Consider the following 20,390-nt stretch of genomic DNA (forward strand, 5'->3'; position numbering starts at 1 on the left):
AATGCGGGTTGTGTGAGGACAGGGTACCCAGGGCGTATACACTGAAGATACTCACAAGGCCATGGTCCACTCGGAAAAACGCCATTTGACAGGGTTTATTCAAAAGGTTAGAAAAAGCAATGAAGGCATCTGCAGTATCTAGGTTCAAGATCAACACTGCCGCTATAAAGGACATGCCCTGGACCTGAGGGAAGCAGAGAAGGGGGTTAAACTCACGGTAGCCCCACAGTCTGAGCTGCTCTTTCATTCGAAAGAGGAACCATCAACACCCACCCTCGTGCTAGAAAGACCCACACAGCCACCCCCCCACCACGACCCGCCCGAAGCTGAACTGAGAGCCTCCTGGACCCTGACCTGTCCCTCCTCGGACGGCTCTGTCACATCAGCCGCCTGGCCCACGCCCCTTCAGTCCCCGCCTCCATCCCCACAGAGAACGATAAATGGACCTCCCCCCACTACACATCTGGCATCTGAAGTACCGCCCTCCCGAACGTAGCGTCCCGGTGCCGTGGGAACGTGCATCTAACTTAGTGTGTTAAATCTAAGACCATGCACACGCACACTTGCTAAGCCACAAAAACGGCAGCAATGGCTTTTAAATGGTTACTGCTTAGGATCTTTTTAATTTAGTGCTTGAAAAAAAAAATCACGTGCAAAAAATGAAAATCAAACCCAATTAAAATGTGATGAATGCCACAGAGCGGCCGTGTCAGCTCGATCCCTTTACAAGAAAACGGAGGCAACTCCATTTACCACGAGGCTCTCCAACCCCCTCGACCACAACCAAAAAAAAATCTGAAGGCACGCAACCTGACGTTTGCAGCCAAGGTGGGCTGGGCAACATTCTGACTTTCTTTGTAGAGGAGAACGGTATAAGATATTGAAACAATTCACTTACATAACCCACATCCGGTCGGTAACAAGTATAAGCGCCCAAAATACTGTGCAACGTGTCATGGTACGGACCGCCCTAAAAGGATCAACACACCAAAAACAACACGTGCGTAAGTCTGGTTAGTACTCACGACGGCGTGTGACGGTGCTGCTGCTCCTGCCGCCGGTCACGCCGGCCGTTTACAGACGACCAAGCAGCGGCCAAGCACGGGGCTAGCAGCTCTCCACGCACAGCGCAATTCAACAAGCGGACTACCAACCCGCGGTTGACAAGAGAGGCCGCAGACTCAACCCGCAAAGCTGCTTGGAAGAAAGCGGGCAGCTCAGGCGTGAACGCCTCCCGAGGAAACCACCCTTGGCGGGCTCCCGCTGGGTGACTATCTCCCCTGCCCAGTTCAGCGGGCATGCCCGCTCCCCGCCCCAGGGTTCTTCGGGAGTGAGCGCTACCCGCCGTCCCGACCGGCCTCTCTGCCTCCCTTCCCCGGATTCTTTCGTGTTTCTCAGCACGGCAGCGTTAAGAACTACCCTCCAAGCGTCCAGGCCCGCGAGCGACCGTGGTATTCCGGACACCCTCCCGGTTCGGCCATCCCTCCCAGACGTGTGCTGGGGCTTCCAGTCTTCTAAGTGAGCGCAGAAGCCAGTACAGAGCCGCGTCCCCCGGAGTCCGTGTGTCCGAAGATGCCGTGAAAGCACCGGCCCGGCCCGCATCCCGCTCTCCCTGCCCGCATCCACCATGCGGCCTCAGTTAACTCGAGGACTAAAAAGCGTACACGGTGTGTGTGACGAGGAAGTCACTCTACAGGCGACTGCGTGTGACTCAGAAAGAACACCGTGGCCTCGACCATCACCTTCTGGCACACAGAAAACGTCAGGCGAAAGAGACACTGCCAAACCACAGGGGAACGAAGGGAGGAATGCCCACGACAGGAGGGTAAACGAGAGAAGGGGGACGGGCAGGAGCTCCTGTGGTGGCACCAAATGCCCCCCTGAACACGGGTGTGGACGGTCACCACCTGAGAAACACCAGAGTGCTACAGCGAACTTTCCTTAAAGGTAAGTTGATTCTCACTTAAAGGACTTCCTGCCCTGCCGAATGCTACGTGTCCTTTCTCTGACAAAGATAACAGCTCCTGATTTTAGAAGCCCGTGCTTTGGCCATCTCCCCACACTCTCCCCCTCCCACTGCCCTTTGCTTTTGTAATATTACGTGTTATAAAATTCGGAGCTGAGGGAACCACAGACTGAGGACACACCCAGAGGAACCCGGAGGAAAGAAAAAGGCCAACTTCTCTGCCATCTGCCCCGATCCCATCCGAGAGAGATCCCTGAAGCTCGTCTTTTTCGGGACACATCTCCCTGCACCATGATAATCGCCCAGCGGACCTGTTGAGAAGGCTGAGTCCCCGAGAAAGACTCTGGGAGATCACTCTGGGTCGCCGGCCCTGGGAACGCCGGCCGTCCGCGTCGGCAAGGCGCCAGCACCTCCCGGGCCCCGTCCCGGCGCGCCCACCGCCCTTCTCAGCTACGCTGCAAGTGCATCTCAGCACTGCCCCGACACTCCCCTTCCTCCAGGGTGTGGGCTCGTGGATCGGCCACAGCGGCCAGGAGGCGGTAAGCAGGGGCCGCAGCACCGAACTCCATGCTCTCTGTTCGATCCTTCAGCGAGGTTCTCTCCCGGGGGAAGCGGAGATGCCCTGCACCATCCGCTCTCTGATGCTTCCCTTCTACTCCTCCTTCTGCCCGGAATGTCTTTCCCATTCTCTGGTCCCTACCCCAAGCACAGCCTGAGAGCCCTTCCTTGGTGACCCGGTTCCCGACACCTCCCCCACGCCCTGGCTGCAGCTCCCCCGTGCTGAGACACACCCAGGTTTCTGCAAAGCCCATGGGTCTCTAATGTCTACACCTGCATGCCGGGCTCACTCCAGGTGGCCGGTGAACCATGTGTTCTGGTTCCCTAGCGTGTGCATGGCATGATCCTAGAAATGGGCCTGACACAAGGGGATCGGGGATTCCCAGGTTGCTCGGCAGGCCCCAAGGGGAGTGCATGGAGGAGGCCGGGGACCCGTGTGGAAGCTGGTGCAGCGACCCACGAAGGATGGGCATCTGCACCAAGTAAGGGTGGCGGGAACACAGAAAGGACAGATTCGAGGATATTTCAGAAGCAGACCTGGCAAAAACCGTAACAGACTGGATACGGGAGGGTCCAACAAGCCCCCCAGGTAAATGTCTGCTGTCAGAAGAAGAGGCCTTCTGTTCCAGAATCCACTGCTGGCAGCCCTGCGTCCCGTCTTTGCAAATTCAGAAGCCCACGGGTCTCTTTCCTGCCATCCAAGAGAATACTGCATCCTGGCTCCCGTGGCTGGCTTCTATACCCAGTGGTGTCACGCTGTCCCAGGCCATCTGCTCAGAAGCCCACCCTCACTGCAACCCGCGGCTGCCGAGGACTTCTGCAGCCGCCCTGCCCCGGCCCACACCCCAGGCTCGACCACACCGGATCACGTCCTGAGTGGTGCTGTGTGCGGCCCCAGAACCGAAGCAGCACCAAGGGAAGCTGTTGGACGGAACAGCACACGGGGCCCTTCCCGTGCCACACCTACCAAGGCCTCCATAAATACATTTCCAAAGGAGGCCAGAACGGCCTTTAAAAGCGGAGACGTGGCCATGCTAAATGTCTGTTGGAAAGAACCAGTTCCCCTTATTGGTGAAGTCGAAACGTATTGACATGACACTGCCCTCCCCCCACTCCCCCCAAAATCCCCTAGTATTTTCAAACTTGATTACAAACATGTACAGTTTGGCGTCTATGACGTTTAGATGAAACATACTCAAAGCAACAAATTACCACCACTTACTTGCTGGAAAATGCAGAGATTCGGAAACGTTCTAGAAATGTCCAGTTTAATAAGCTCCAAACTGGCTTCTCGGTCTGCTGCTGAAAACCCGGCATCTATCAAAAGATCAAGAGTCACGACACCTGTCAGGGGCAAGCAAGTGCGAAATCAGAAGGTTCTGAAGCTTTACAGGGATCAAACAGGGGGGCTGCTCTGCACAGGGACAGGGGCCCAAATGCAGCGTGAGCCAACGGACTCCACTCTGGGCTTCCAACAGCTTGTGGGGTTTCTTACTGAGAGCAACGTCTCACAGCCCCGTCTGATGCTAGGTCATCATTAGGTATCTTCCAGGGTCTGAAATCAAAACCTGACTTGACGTTACCTTACGTCAACAAGTGGGAGGGACAAATGAAGGACGATACACCAATGGCTCCAGGCCCAGGAAACAACAACACACGTTTACATGGTCTCCAGCATCGCTGGTGGGAACTCAGCCTGTGCGGCAGTTACCGCGGGGGACACTCTCGTGTTCCGTTTCTAAGAAATGTTTACGGATGACTAGTTTCGTATTTTTTGAACTCCAACACTCATAGTACACAAAAAACCACAAGGTACTAGTTAACCAACCGAAGTCATCATTCCTGTGCATCACGGAAATTCCAGAAGCTCATGTGGCAAACGTGCAGTGCCCCATCTCCCTGGGGTAGTTCCCATAATCCTGCATGAGGCAACCCTGGACCAGCCCTAGGGGCCAGCCTGCCGGAAATCACGTGAACAGTGAATAAAGGAAACCCCCGGTTAGGACCGGCCCTCTTGCACGTCTGGACACAAACATCCCGCAGGAACTGGTAAATGCTTTCTCCTAAACGTTGTTTCTTCAACTTGTTTGCTCTAAAAAAATCCCTTTTCCTGTGAAGTTTTTTTGTAAATTTGCACCAGCCACCGTGCCTGTTAAGTAAACTCTGTTGGTTATGTAACAAATAAGGACACACGTAATTGACTAAGGTGGCCCGCACGACTCAGAGCCACGTATACCTTCGTTCTCCGCTTCGGAGCCTCCTGTGCTGAAGGACCGCCACCTCTCCTTGGCTCGGGCAAGACAGATGTCAAAGAGCTCTGGAAGAGAAGCCTCCGGGTAAGTGTCACATGCACATGGGAGTATGTCTCCTCAAAGGAACCAGAGAGGACACTGCTGCCTGTTCAACCACAGACCGCACACCCATTCAGCCACGTACACAAGTCCCCCCAACGCGGCCAACGACACCACCAGGGACTAAGAAAGAACACACGACAGACCACTTGCCTGGCGTCTACTTAAATTACACAACCCACCCATACAATGCTTTCGTGTCAGACTTGTTTGTGGGTCTAATGCCTCTAGCAGGGTGAGCTCCTCAGAGGCGAGACCACAAAGGTCTTTGGCTCATTATGCGTCCAGAGCAAACGGCGCCGGGACAGACACAGATCAATACAGTCAATGGGTATCTGACCGATGGAGGGAGGCAGAGACCAGGGGAAACCCATTTGGTTTCAGACAAGGACAAGATGAAACCGCTACCCTCCCCGGCCCAGCCTTCCTAATCTTGCTGCCTGAAGCGGGTAGGGGCGGGGCAAGCAAAATGGGCAGAGGCTTCAAAACCTACAGGTTCTTGCTGGCGGGGCACCACCAGGATGAGTCCCCACCAGGCAGGCTCCAAATCGCCCGGTCCCGGTGCTGCCCGGCCATCCACGTCCGGATCACGGAGGAGCACCAACGGATCACTAAGACTTTACCTGCAGCTACCCAGAGAACTTCTGTGACCTTATTTTCCCCACCGTTACCTGCAGAAAATAAGGCAGAAGACCACCTCTGCCTTCCAGACAGCACATGCTATTTTTTAAACTATAAGCCGAGAGTTCCAGTTAACAGTATGATGCTCCAACAGGTGAGATCTTGATTAATGACCTTTCTCCAGCCTCGTCAAAGATCTGAGAGCCAGCATGCTAGTGGGCCGGGGCAGAAAAGGGTATGACTGTGAAATGTAACCTCCCCCTATCATCGTTAGACAGGAGGGTGTGGGGAGCCTCGGCTTGCTCTCACTTTCCAGGAGGTGGGCCCAGCTTCGGTCACGGTAGCAAGAAGACGGAAGAGAACGGCCGCGTGGCCCCTGAGCACAGGGAGCCCCTTCCCAAATGAGGTATGTGACAGTTAAAGCACAGACGCCAGCAGACTCACGGGAGGATGGGTCAAAGGGTCAGGGTTTTAAAAAATATGATCTCCGTGGCTTTACTCCTGTGTCTACGGGGACACCTTCTTCCCAAATCCAATTTCAGAGCACAAGCCTGACTTCCCTAACAGCGGATTACTTCCCTAATAACTAGTATCACACTGACTTCCAGTTAAGTGTCCAGTCTCACAACCACAACCTTTAAGAGCAAAACTCCAGGCCTTCCCAACTTGGGAACACGGGCTTCAGAGTCAGGCAGGGGACAGCCTCCACCACACACGAGCGTCTGGGGCACAGGATGGCCGTCAATGCCCTGTAAGACGTGCAAGCAAAGAGTCTAATGTGATGTCCGGCCTGGACAACTGGAATTCACGACCATCTGTGTTCTTACACTGGCTTAAATATTCAGTAAAACGAAGACCAGGTAGAGCCCAATAGTTGGCATTCGTTCATTCAATGCACCTGTCGTGTGCAGAGCACTGGGCTGGGCACAGGTGACACAGTGGAGAGCATGACAGGCGGGACCCCAGCTTCCTGAGCACCAGCTCTGGCGGGGGCCACGGACGCTAGGTAGCTCCTCAAGAAACATGCAATTTAAGTAAAATGAGCCAATATCAGCATTTAGATAAACTTTCAAGGTATGTAACTGATTAATTAGCTGTGTAGCCTAATCTGTTCTGATATGGTCCACAGAAGACTCTAATTCAAATAAAATCTACCCAGGCATCAACGAAAACCAGACACACACATAGTACTCTGTACCACAATCGGCCGTTGAAAATGTTTAGAAAGTTTTCAAGAATAAGGACCCGGATAATCGCTCAGCAGTTCCTCCACACCTCTACCTCTGGGGAAGCTCTTAACAAATCAGTTGCTACAGGTTAAATGTTACACATCATCGTCTCACATGAAGAAGGTAGAGTTTTGGTTGGTATGGGTTGGCCAAAAAGGGAGCCTTGAGGACATCACTATATATAGCAACCAGTAACCATCCACTGCCTGGCCAAGGCCACGATCATGGAAAGAAGATGAAAGTCTTGTAAGATTAAAAAAAAAAAAAAAAAAAAGGAATAAATAACACGAGCCCTAGCTACACAGAGAAGATCCAAATTAATCTGTTTTCAACTCCAATGTCTTCAACAGGGTAAAAACCGCCACCATCAATTGCACAGGCATTTCCTGGGCACCAATACAAAGACGACGAGGAAGCAGCTCCAGTCTCAGCAGCTGAGACCGCAGCCAGGGAGAAAAGGAAGGAATAGAGACCACCATCTGTCAAGCACGTAATCGTAAGTCTCTGAGCTCCTGGCGTCCATGGCCCACTGTGCGCACAGGCTCACTGGGCGATGGGCTCAGAGCGGAAGGGAGCCCACTGGGCGCCGCTGAAGGAGGACAAGGGCCAGTGCGACACACAGGGCATCCAGCGAGACAAACAGCCCTAAGAGAGGGGAGTACGCATCTCGAGGTCTCCTCTGGCACAAGCTACCGGTGCCTCAGGGGCCCCTGCGCACAGCAGCCGTCCCTCTAAGGTGCCTGGAACAAAATGCTGCAAAAAACCAACAATCCCCCAAATAGGATGCCTCCACAGAAACCCTGTCATGTGCCCATCAAGACGTGCTGTCCACAGGACTCTGACATGCCCCAGCCCGCCGATGCTCTGACACCCTGTCTGTCCAGGGAGGAGGACCGGTATCGGGAAGCAGGCAGTTGTTTGCTCTGAACTACCAGGTAACTGAAGCAGCTAGGAGTGACCCCGGCCTCCCGGAGGACGGTCACCAGACCTCTCACAAGACACGGCTTCACGGCAACGGCTGCCTTTCTTCCTAACAGGCCAAAGGGGACAGGAGAAGCCAGAAGGCTGGGGGTGGAGGCTGGCGGGGGTATGACAAATGGATTCTCCAAGCCTAGGACCACGCAAGCTACTCACCATGGGTGATGTTTAACTCGTTGCCAATGGCTAAGCTCCAGACTTTGCCTCTCACACTGGGAGGGATTCCCTGCCACCATAAATCTCGAACTTTTCTAGAGCACCACCTGGACAAAAATGGAAGCATGAAATTATGAGTTTGTTCTCAATGAAGAAATCTGTTTGCCCGTGTGCCTAGCCCCAGACCACGAGAGCGGGGGATACACAGTCACGTGGTACAGCCCCTGCCCTCAGGGAGCCTGCAGCCCAGGGTTCCAGAGGCCAGGAGATCAACAACTGGCTTCCACTGGGCAATGGCTGTGACAGGTGCGCGAGGGGCCCCGCATGAGCAGGAAGGGCGCTGCAGCTCAGGGGACCTGGGGTGCTATTCTGGAGCTGAACCCCGAGTGACCAGTAGCAGGTGAAGCAAACAGAGGCTGGGAAGGGCTTTCTGAGTGGAAGGCACAGCGACAAGAAATAGCCTGGCCGGCTGCAGGGACTGCCGACAGCTGGGCACGGTGTGGGGGTGCCGGGAGGCAGGGCCGCAGAGCCGCAGGGGAGGGGATCCCAAGAGCCCTGTGGCCGGCCACCGCACTGCTGCGCACCGGCCACCTGGGTAATGAGCTGCCAAACTCCACTGGCAGAGGAGACTCTGCTAACCCAGAACGTTCGGAGCTGCACAGAGGCGCTGAGGTCTGCTGGCCGCGACGGACACGCTCTGCCAACACACCGGACAAACGTAAAGTGCCAAAGACTCCCCAGGCGCCTCTCAATGCAGCGCCGGCTGGTGCTGCAGGAACCGGGTCTGCATCTCGCTCCACCCACACCCGCGGAGCCCAGCGCAGATCGCCCCTCTCTGACCCCGTAACGTCCCCGCTAACACCCGGATGGTGAAACCCTCCCCTCCAGGGGCCGTACTGAAGATCAAGGGGGACGGAGCACAGAGGTACCCAGCACAGTGCCTGGAGCCCCGCCGGCGAACTGAATGGCAGCTGTCATATAAACGCACGCATCTAGATCAAGTCAAGCATCGGACAGCGCAGCGCGGACGGGGAGGGGCGGTTCTGCAGTCCCAGGGCTCTGAGCACCTCAACCCTTGTTACTGGGTCCCAACTGAGAAAAAGGGTTTCCCAGCCATGTCCAGCCCAGAAAAGCAGGCTCTGGGAACAGCTTGTTTACCTAGTAGACATGCTCAACGGCCATCTGACCCCGTGACGAGAGCGAGTAACAGCCGGGCAAGTGCCAGAAACAAGTCCCCAACATCCTGCCACACGGTTCAGTGGGAAGGGACAAGAGCTGAAGGGAAATTCGCATCCAAGCTCCCCGGCATCCCGGCTAACGGGCTGAGGCCCGAAAGGAGGCACCGGTCTCTGTGTGTGGCCCTGGGACTGCTGTCCCCTCTCCATTCTGAACACGCAGGAAGAAAAGATCTACAGCTGCCCCTCTGCTGTTAAGATGACTGCAGCTGCCAGACTCTGCTGGGTACTGGCCAGTGGGGGGTGTCGTCAAAGAAGACCCGGTCCCCATCTTCAGAAAGAGGACTACAGACACGTGAGCACACGGATGCAGCAGACCCAGGGGTCTTCTACAATCACCTGGGCAGGAAAGTTTTCCCCAGGGAAGTCTCAGCTTTAAAGAATGAAGAAGTAGCTGGATGAGGAGTTACAGGGCAAGAGCACTCTAGGCAAAGGACATGGAACATGCAAAGGCCCTGCGGCTCCCTAAGAAAAGGGCTCATCAAGGAAGGAGAGCTGGAAGGTGAGCCTACAGATAAAGCAGCGGGCTATCTCACAGAGGAATTCACACCGTTTGCGGAGTAGCAGGAAGTCACGGACACTCTATATAGGGAGGGACACAGACCTGGGCTTTAGAAGATCCCTCTGGCTACTGAGCACAAGACAAACTGGGGGTTAGATGGGGGCTGTCACGGGGTCCAGGCAAGGATCGACAGGACCCAACCAAGGCGGGGAGGGAGACTCCAGGCCACGCAAACATATTAGGTAAATTCGCCGAGGGCTGTGACGGGAGCTACAGTGAACAGCACCGCCAGCTACAGGTGTCAGAGAGGAGCGCCTGGTGGCCTGGCAGCCCGACTACGCCGCGGCTTACATTGTCTCCCAGTTAGGCAAAACCTCGTTGTTCCAGGTGAGGACGGCGTTCCCGATGCTCTCCTCCAGGCGGCACCTCTCCTCCAGCTGCCTCCTTCTCCGCTGCGCCTCCTTCAGCTCTGCCGACCGCGACCGGAAGCAAGAAGAGAGCACCTGTTAACTGACACCCACCCTGTTCACGCCGCGTGACTTTCCTCAGGGTCACGCTGCGAAGCCGCCACAGGCCTCTCTCTCTAGACCCATTTCAGGCTCACGGAGTTTCAAAAGCTCAGGTGTCACCCATCTCTCGGGAAGCTTTTCAGGCAGAGCACACGTACGGAGGCGGTACTCACGTAAGAACACAGTTCACCGATCAAAAAAAGAAACCCGTGAAATCCACCGCCTGGTCAAAAACGGGAACATTACCGGACCACCAGAAGCCCGTGGCCCCTGTCCGATGCCCTTCCCAACAGAAGCCCCAGCCTCGCCCCCCTCCTGGTGTGTAAGCAGCCCCCCTGAGAAATACCCTGCATCTTAACTGACACATCCTTTCTTGTATTTTTTTATGGTGGTAAAACACCCAAAACAAAATTTACATCCTAACCATTTTAAATGTAGGATCAGTGGCACTGAGTATGTTCACGTGTTACGCAGCCATCGCCATCGTCCGTCTCCAGAACTTTCCCGCCTTCCCAAAATGAAATGCCACACCCGTTAGACACGGACTCCCGTGCCCTCCTCCCCCGGGCCCCACGTTTCTACTTCCATCTGTGTGTCCTTCAGTGAGTAGCCTCTTTTACTGAGTGTAACGCCCTCCAGGTTCGTTCCTGTGGTAGCACGCCTCAGAATGTCCTTCCTTCTTACGGCTGAATTAATATTCCACTGTATGGATGGGCCACATTTTGTTGATTACGTATACTTTTCAAACACGCTGGACTCCTAGGGATTTTAAGTGTTGCAAGGGATTTTATCAAATCCAATCACATCTTCTTGTAAATAAGGAAAAGAGAGCCCAGGGAGGGGAGGAAGTCTGCGCATCACCACTGGCTGAAGCTTTCTCCAAACCAGCACTTTCACCCTGCACGGTCTCTTTTCTTGTGTAAATTCTATTACCTTGAATAAAGCTACCGGGAACGGATGGTTAGTAGAAACATACACTTTTGATGGAAAATTATAAACTTCAAAACATTGAGACATTCCCCAAGGTTCAGGATGTAGGGCTCCAGAAGGTAAAAAACTCTCCAGAAAGAGACAAAAATCTCGTGCTTACACAACCGACACGCAAGAATCCCGTTACCTCGTTTTTTGGCCTGAACCACCATTTCTTCATACTGCTGCCTGTGTTTCTGGGCTTCTTCAGCTGGCTTCGCTGGGAGATTTCTTGATAGAAAATAAACAATTTTCACCATTTTAAAATTTTTTTTTTTCAACGTTTATTTATTTTTGGGACAGAGAGAGACAGAGCATGAACGGGGGAGGGGCAGAGAGAGAGGGAGACACAGAATCGGAAACAAGCTCCAGGCTCTGAGCCATCAGGCCAGAGCCTGACGCGGGGCTCGAACTCACGGACCGCGAGATCGTGACCTGGCTGAAGTCGGACGCTTAACCGACTGCGCCACCCAGGCGCCCCAATTTTCACCATTTTAAATAGCAAACAAAAGTCGTTGAAAAACAAAACTTTCAGAATGACTTACTAAAAAAAATGACACACTCAAAGACCAAAAAACTACAGTTGTTACAAAGACACAACAATTTCATAAACTAAACATACTTACAGACGCTAAAACAAGCTCACTGTAAACAACCTGAAGTACAAAGATCACTAGAAAGAAAAGAATGATTGCCCACGGTCCCAATAAACACTTCACCTTTTGGAATTTTTCACCCCAGTCTCCAAAGCAACTGTGAGCTGACAACGCACTAGTTAACTGTCACGGTCACGGTGAACCGGGGGCCCTCCGGAAGGGTGGCACACGTGTACAAACACGTTCCCGGGCCAGTTTCTCAGGGGCACAAGGTCTGTTCGTATCCGCTACTGGCTCGTCTGTTTGGTTTCTTACACACAAATGTGCACCACAGTTCTGAGCACCTGCATGGGGTGTGCAACTTCGAATCCTGCGTAAAAACACTAAAATGCAGACTCCTTCAGGAAAGTGCGGGAGAATCTGCTGGCCCTTGACAAGTGGGAGGCGGCAAGGTCTGGCTGGTGCACCCCGCGTCGGGGCACATTCGGAAAGAGCCACCGCCCTGCTGCAGGAGGGCACGGTGCTATCTCCCGGAGGCCACCGTTCTGGGAGCACTGCTGGAGCGGTGATCCTCAGTGGGCTCTTTCCACGTCTCTGTCCACCTTCCTAATCCGGCACTTCAGGGATTCTCTCCCCGCCCACGACATACCCACCAATTCCAAGGACCACGAGTTAACACCAGAAGACGCATTTCTTCTTTGGATTTTATCAGTTTTAAATTTCAGAATGGGCGGGGACCCAAGGGACCGCTGCTCTACAATCTCTCTTTCTCCCTCTTTTCACAGCTGAGGGATCTTTCTGTTCAAGCGCAGTGTTCTATGGAAGCTCGATACTGAAGCGAGGTGAGCTGCGGCCTGTACCTCCCTAAGGTCTCCAAGTGTGGTCTGTAAACCCGTCCTCAAAACCGATCTCATCCGTTCAGGGACACTAGAGGCCCAGAGAGAGGCGGGCCTGGTGAGATCGCTGCAGCCCGTGTGCTGCAGATCCCACAGAACCCAGCAGGCCAGTCCAGGACCTGTCCTACAGGACTGGGGCGCCCCTGCAACACCGCCTGTGTGCTACATACACTTCCCGGGGTTCTGGCAGTTATAAGCTGGTCCACAATTTACAATAGCTACTTAAGTATTTCTAAACGCTGAATTAAAATGAAAAACCACTTGAATGGAAAACCCGGAGTCAGAATTTCTGTGCTAAAGGACAGTTTTCCAGATAAGTTCTTTTATTATTATTATTATTATTATTATTATTATCAGAGAATACATGTCAATGTAGGGAATAAAGAGGAAATGAGGAAATGAGCATTTCTAATATGAAATATGGCTTACTTTTCTCCCTTCTGGTGCCCCCAGCCCTTTTCTAGGGTAAACTGTACTTATCTACTAAAGCAAACATTCTAGAGAGTCTTTTAAGACTCATGCTGGTCTCGGGGCACCTGGCTGGCTCAGTCGGTTGAGCGTCCGAATTCAGCTCAGGTCATGATCTCACCCATTCCTGAGTTCAAGCCCCACGTCAGGCTCTGTGCTGACAGCCTAGAGCCTGCTTCAGATTCTGTGTCTGCCTGGCTCTCTGCCCCTCCCCCGCTCATGCTCTCTCTCAAAAGTAAGTAAACATGAAAAAAAAAAAAAAAAGAAAAGAAAAAGACTCACGCTGGTCTGTCTTCCAGGATGAGTGCGGTGGTAGAAAGTGGCTCAAAATCAAGATTCTTCCTCACATTCTGCTTCGGAGAGGGCGGCTTGCTAGGTCGTCCAGCCTTGTCTTCATATTCCTGGGACAAAGAAACAAGGGATACCTGTGGGCCTGGCCAGCTCAGGTGTTATGACGCCCTTCCGAAGGCGAGAAAGCTGTTTTGTAATCAAGTCTTTCACGTGATTTTGAGGATAATGCACTGAAACCACTTCCTTTTCAGAAGGAAGAGCCACCCACTAAAGGGGGTCCCACAGCCCCGTGGGGAGAACCGTGCCCCTCCCCCGCACCGGTGGGGGAGCCGCCGAGGACCGCCATCCCAGCAGCCCCTTTAGAAGGGCCCACAAGCCACCTCGGGTGTCCTCCGCTTCTCCTGGGTTAAGAGGCGTATCTTCCGGCTTCTGAACAACGTCAAGTTTTACTGATGATTGCAGTGGCCGCTGGGAAGCTCAGAGCCAGAGCAACAGCCAATTCCGGCACTCATGTGATCCCCCGGCTTCATCTCATATACCCACTCCCGACCGAAACCTCAAACCCACTTTCTTTTGTCTCATCGCATTTTATGTATTTTTGTTGGCTTCAAATCGCTTCTGCGATGGAAGAGGTTAAAAATTTTTTGCAGAAGATGAAAAAGCTGTTTCACTTTACATACATAGTTTTTTAACTGAAATCCAGGTGACACAATGTTATATTAGTTTAAGGTGTACAACGTACCAATTCCACAGACAACTCTGTGTTATGCTGTGCTCACCTCGCGTGCAGCTACCGCCCGTCCCCACACAGCACTAGGACAGGATCACTGACTCTATTCCCCGTGCTGCGCACTTTGTCCCCATGACTTACTCGCTCCACGGCTGGAAGCCTGTATCTCCCTCTCCCCTCCACCCATTTTCCCACCCCCACCCCCTCCCCTCTGGCCACCACCAGTGTGTCCTCTGTATTTACAGATGTTTCTGCTTATTGTTTATTCATTTGTTTTGCTCTTCACATTCCACACATGAGTGAACTCATCTGGTATCCGTCTGACTCATTTCACTTAGCATAACACCCTAGGTCTATCCATGTTGTTGCAAATGCTGTTTCATTTTCTTTCTTAAAAATTTTTTAAAATGTTTATTTTTTGAGAGAGAGAGACAGAGTGCGAGTGGGGGAGGAACAGAGGGAGAGGGAGACACAGAATCCGAAGCAAGCTCCAGGCTCCAAGCCGTCAGCCTAGAGCCCGACGCGGGGCTCGAACTCATGAACCGTGAAATCATGACCTAAGCCGAAGTCGGACGCTTAACCGACTGAGCCACCCAGGCGCCCCTGTTTCATTTTCTTAAAAGCAGAAACATAAAAAAATTCTTTAACATCTTTGTATGAAGCCATCACTGCAAGTTGTTACATAAATATTTGTGCCATGAACAGCCTCTCAACCCCTGGGTAACTAATCTGTCCCACGGACTGCAACCACAAAAGCTTAGTCACATCTGGTGACCCACATTCCAAATGCCCAAACAGGAGAGTTCAGGACAGTCAAGCAAGTTGGCACCAAGGAGTCCGGTTTCTGATATAGCGTGTGTGTGTGTGTGTGTGTGTGTGTGTGTGTGTGTGTGTGTATGTGCGCGCGCGTGTGGGTACCCTTAGCCCTCCACAAAACAGGAAAAAAAAAAAAAAAGATCCAATACTTTCTGATTGCCTATTATAGACGAGGCTCCCAGGACCCTCACTTAAGGGAAGACAATCTAATTGGTAAGACAGGACAAACAAATGAATAGTTAACCTAAGACTTAACACCCATTCTAGATAACAGAAGCAGTATCCCAAGTGGAACGCAATTAACTGCTAAATGAATTTTATTAACAGCTGCCAAGGAGGGTGTTACTGGTAAAATTATTTGGCAAACGATTCTTCTCTCAGCTAGAGAAGCCTATAGAGGCTTCTAAAAAGTGGAGAGGAAAATGTCTTTCCTCAAACTACGTAAGCTATGAGAAGAGAGTGCACGGAGAAGCAGGTGGGTGGGGCTGTTCTGTACGTCTGGATGGACAAGATTAGATGACATCACTGTCTACTCTAACTTAAAATGGTTCCATTAAAATACTAAAACGACTTCTGCCTGCCCAGACCGAGAAAACAGACTCACTTTTTCATCGATTCCACATCTGAATACATGCGGTTTCGGGCACTCGGCTGCAATCTAACATGACGCCAGGCACTGGAAACTTCAAATCTAGCACCTGGATGCCCAAATCTTGAGTTCCGTAGACAATCTACCAGAGGCTGTATGTTAAGAAAGATTCTGAGGCATGCTGCATTTTAACAAGAATTAGTAACGAATGCCCTGTAAGGTCCTATCTGGTGACCATGGTCTAGTGACCTATATGCCAAGGCCAAAAATGACAAGCCCCAAGTTAAATGTCCCAGAACGTGGACACCCGTTTCCATTTGCTGTGTGTGCTTTACACACACTGTGTCACTTTATCTCGGTAACAATCTCTGTGGCAAGGCTCCCCCCCATTTTATAGATAGGGTAACTGAGGCTCAAGGTGAAGTGACTTACCCCCAAACACACAGCCGGCAAGGGGCTGGGGCTGGCCACTCCGCCACTCTGTGCCAGCCCAATCTCTTTTTGACTATACTTAAACCGGTGTGCAGCTTTAGAGGGAAAAGGCTACTTGGGTTAAGTGTGGCCTCTGGAGGCAGACAGGTACGGGAGCAAATTCACCACCAATACCCAGCCGTGGCTTCAGGCAGAACTTAGAATCCCTGAGCTTCGTGTCCACATGTGCAAAAAGGGAAACCGTACTGACCAGACAGCGCTAAGGAACAAGGAGAGGCTTGGTGCAGAGAAAGTTCTCGATAAAGGGCAGCCCTGGTTGCTGAGTACCATTATCCTTAGCCCTGAAACAAGTGCATAATGCACACGTGCGCGCGCGCGCACACACACACGCACACACACACACACACACCCCACCTCTAGGGCCAAGCAACCAAGTCTACAAACAGCACAGATACAAAAAGCAGTAGAATTAACCAAACGCCTTGATGCATAACCAAAAAACATCAGATCTCTTCAGTTAGCGCTCAGAAGCTCTTTACACCAAGTGGAAACAGACGTTAATGAGCCAAACGCTTGGTGAGGATTTTACACACACAGTGAGCAGAACTTGGCCTTCACGCCAGCCCTCTGAGGAGCCGCCTCGGTCCCCAGGCCACAGAAGGGAAGGTGGAGACCCAGAGCCGTCAATGACCGGCCCAGCCAGAGCAGAGGAGCTGGGGTCAGAAGTCAAGCCTCTGGTTCTGCAGTCACACTTGCCACCACTCTCCGGAACTCAGGCGAGCCACTCACGGACATGATGCAGAAGTAATTTAATCATTCACATCCCGTCCAAACAAAGCCTCCAAGCATGACAGCAACCTGTAATACCGAATTAAGGGCAGGTGCAGGGCAAACACTTTTCTGTTTTAGTCACATAGAGCACTGCATGATTTAAAAAAAAAAAAAAATTGAAGAGGATTGTCCTGCTCATACTTGAAATCCCAGGGAAAGCCTTTCTAGAAGGATATAAATGGCGTCAGCAACGGTTTACAGGTCACATGCTACACCCTGTTCCTCCAGAAGTTCACACAGAGGTGTCTACAAGAAGCTCATTTTCCAAACGAGACGAACCGATTTGAGAAACTGAGGACTACTGCTCTTTTTTGCTGCCCGACCACCGCCACCGTGGGGCACATGCAGGGTCCTGAGAAGGGCCCGTCCCAGTGGGCTCCGCCTCAGGGCCCAGCGCCCCCAACTGGCCGAGGCTGACATCTAAGGATGTGAAGGAGCAGACGCGCACACTGGCCAAGACGGGCCTGGCTCCCTCACAAATTGGTGTGATCCCAACAGACTCAGGAGGCACTACCCAGGTACATTCTGTGACAGTCAGTAACATCCCAAGAATTCCCAAGTCCAAAGGACTTGCTCTGGATCTACCTGAGGATGTCCACCATTTAATTAAGAAGGCTGTTGCTGTCTGAAGGCGTCTCGAGAGGAACAGAAAGGATAAGGATGCTAAATTCCTACTCATTCTTTTCTGAAAAAATTTTAAATGTTTTATTTATTTGAGCGAGAAAGAGAGAGAGCGAGAGAGCATGAACAGGAAAGGGGTAGAGAGAGAGAGAGACACGGAATCTAAAGCAGGCTCCAGGCTCTGAGCTGTCAGCACAGAGGCCGATGCGGGGCTCGAACCCACGAACCGTGAGATCATGACCTGAGATGAAGTCGGACGCTTAACCGACTGAGCCGCCCAGGCGCCCCTAAATCCCTACTCATTCTGACCAAGAGCCGTATTTACTGGTTGGCTCAATAATCGTTAAGACCTAGCAAGTCCTTCCCCCGGTTGGAAATATGAGTCACTCACAGCCTCTGCCCTCATGGCATAAATTTGTCTGCGCACTCGAGCAAATAAGATCATTGTTTAACTAGGAAAAAAGAGAGGACTATTCACTCTAAGGATCCTTCAGGGGGGTGTGGGGGGAGGGCAGTGAATAAAACGTCCCTAGAAAAACAACTTTCAGCCATGAATGATTAGCGTTAGGGTCGGCACGTGATGGGGCAAGAGCTAGGTCTCTGGAAGCAAAAAGAGTGAGTTCGAAGCCTGGCTCTGACCTGAGGCGAGTCCTCTCTCTCCTCGCTCAGCCTGCTTCCTCACCTATGAAAAGGCATCAAGTGTGAAGGCTCCTGGGAGGAGGAGGTGAGATGAGGTCCGCTCAGTGGCTGAAGCATGAGCCCTTTCTTTGGGCCAGGCCCAGCCTCAGGCCAATTTATCATCATAAAGTCCCTTCCCTTCTTGGGACCCTTATGGGATCAAATTTTGATGAGCCTGCAGACTACTCAGTATAAATCACCTGTTCCAGTGACAGCTAGAGTGCAACGCCCTGCGCGGCCCCAGCGGGAAATGAGAACAGAGTTCTTCAAAGTTCTGGTGACAAGGGTTGCCTGGGTGGCGCAGTCGGTTAAGCGTCCGACTTCAGCCAGGTCACGATCTCGCGGTCCGGGAGTTCGAGCCCCGCGTCGGGCTCTGGGCTGATGGCTCAGAGCCTGGAGCCTGTTTCCGATTCTGTGTCTCCCTCTCTCTCTGCCCCTCCCCCGTTCATGCTCTGTCTCTCTCTGTCCCAAAAATAAATAAACGTTGAAAAAAAAAATTTAAAAAAAAAAAAAAAGTTCTGGTGACAAATCAGTTTAAGTGGTCATGGTAACATTTTTTTTCTTTCTTTTTTTTTTTTAAAGTTTATTTATTTTGAGAATCCCAAGCAGGCTCTGTGCTATCAGTGCAGAGCCTGACACGGGGCTCACACTCACGAACTGTGAGATCATGACCTGAGATAAAATCAAGAGTCGGGGGACGCCTAACCAACTGAGCCACCCAGGTGCCCCTGCAACATTTTCTTTCTTTTAAACCAAACGATAAAAAATACAGAATCCACACAGTAAGGACAGTTGGTTTCACTTCTATACCTAGTTATGCCAATGTGCAGACTCAAACTGTCTAAGCCGGGGCAGGGGGGATGGTGGTGTCAGGTCAAAAAAGCTTACAAGCCACTAATTTGGAAGTCTCTGCCCTGAGTGGCTTACCATGCATCCTGCTGGGAAGACAAGACCGGCACCAGCGAGAGCAGCAAACAGAACCTACTGCACTTAACCAGGGGCTGAGAGGTGGGTGTGGTCCGATGACCTAGCAAAGGGTCCAGAAAAATGTGAGGGCATCTGAGCAGGGCCTCAGCTCCACGCAGGGGCCATGAGCAAAACAGATTCAGCAGGCAGGAGGAAGATGGAAAGGGACCTTATCTGTGAAGGAACTACAGGGGGCCCGGCACTCGAGGAGACCCAGGCCACAGCCCTGAAGGGCTCTGGTAGGGGCAGTAAGATGCTGGCAGAGGCTACGAAACCAGAGAATGAAAAATGCCACAGGAGAGCAAGCCCAGAGGACAGGATGCCTACAGCTGGGGGAAATCAAGGAAAGCATCTCAGAAAGGGTCCGTATGAGTGGACAGAGGACCAGGGTGATTGGCCCGGAAGCCATGAGGGAGAGGCCTGCGACAACACAGGCGGCGGCCAAGAGACACGCACGAGAGCTGGCTTATTCGTGGGGTAGGACGAGCGTGTTACGTGGGGAATGACGCCGAGGCAAAGCTGTGTTGCTTTAGGTTTTACAGTCTCAACAAGCCGCCTAGAGCTGCCTGGACAAGCCTCGCTGGAGAGGAGCTGCACTGGCACAGAGCCGGAAAGCAAACTGAGTAAGGCGTGGCGAGCCTGTGAGACGCATCCCATGGAAGGATCCCCATCGTGGGTGTGATCTGAACGACGTTAAGGGCGAGGAGAAGGGGGACACACTCCTAGGGCGTACAACCTGCCGTTAGGAAGGGAAAAAAAGATGACCTCAACAGGCATCTGTTTTAAGAGGACGAAGAAAAGATCAAGCTTCTCTCTCGAATGATGAACAGGAAGTATTCCTGGTGGGACGGCAGGAGGGGCTGTCAACGCCACTTACAGCCCTGGGAAGAGTGCGGCCAGGAACGGAAGCCCCCGGCTGCCTGGAAATCTACACTTGCCGGAAGGAGAACGGGCCATCAGGCCACACCTGCACTCCAGTCCTTGACTCAACTGTATATGGTACCAAGATCAGCGTTCTCAAAGGAAGACGGACGTGCTGGGGGTATGGCTCCAACAAAGCATGGCGGGTCACCACACGTGGCACCCGTACGACTGACGTGAGCCAGTGTCGATGGCAGCACAGCTGCCACATCTGCAGCGCCGGGGACCCAGGCAGCCTGCAGGGGAAGCACCAGGAAGGAAGCAGGCTTGGGTCTCGACCAGCACCTCCTCAACTATCGCCACCGCAGCGTGACCTTGAGCGCATCCCTTCACCCTTCCAAGCCCGTTTCCTCGTCGATGGACTGAGAATGGGTTAACCTAAGGCACGCAGGCACAGCAGGTACCCAGAAAATGGCAGGGAATTCTTACCTTGTCGTGTTACTAAAAACGACTCTTCTCGGCATCTCCCGCCAGGAGGGGT

General features: G+C 52.5%; 1 protein-coding gene across 4 annotated transcripts in view; it reads right to left on the bottom strand.

The window, feature by feature from the left end:
- TBC1D14 (TBC1 domain family member 14) overlaps positions 1-20,390 on the bottom strand; it is a 111,915-nt gene that overhangs the window by 21,889 nt on the left and 69,636 nt on the right. For 2 of the 4 annotated variants that reach the window (XM_047091799.1, XM_047091800.1), the window contains exons 4-11: positions 13,317-13,435; positions 11,223-11,305; positions 9,948-10,065; positions 7,860-7,966; positions 4,761-4,841; positions 3,747-3,868; positions 899-970; positions 56-184 (exon numbers count right to left, since the gene is read on the bottom strand). In XM_047091799.1, coding sequence (XP_046947755.1) covers positions 56-184; positions 899-970; positions 3,747-3,868; positions 4,761-4,841; positions 7,860-7,966; positions 9,948-10,065; positions 11,223-11,305; positions 13,317-13,435 — 831 coding nt within the window. The remainder of the gene's footprint in view (positions 1-55; positions 185-898; positions 971-3,746; positions 3,869-4,760; positions 4,842-7,859; positions 7,967-9,947; positions 10,066-11,222; positions 11,306-13,316; positions 13,436-20,390) is intronic. The other 2 variants (XM_047091797.1, XM_047091798.1) reach the window with 2 other exon arrangements.

Source organism: Lynx rufus, unplaced genomic scaffold (genome assembly GCF_022079265.1).
Source record: "Lynx rufus isolate CCGP_SWC_20201006 ecotype Redwood Valley unplaced genomic scaffold, mLynRuf1.p SCAF_3, whole genome shotgun sequence".
NCBI classification, from domain to species: domain Eukaryota; kingdom Metazoa; phylum Chordata; class Mammalia; order Carnivora; family Felidae; genus Lynx; species Lynx rufus.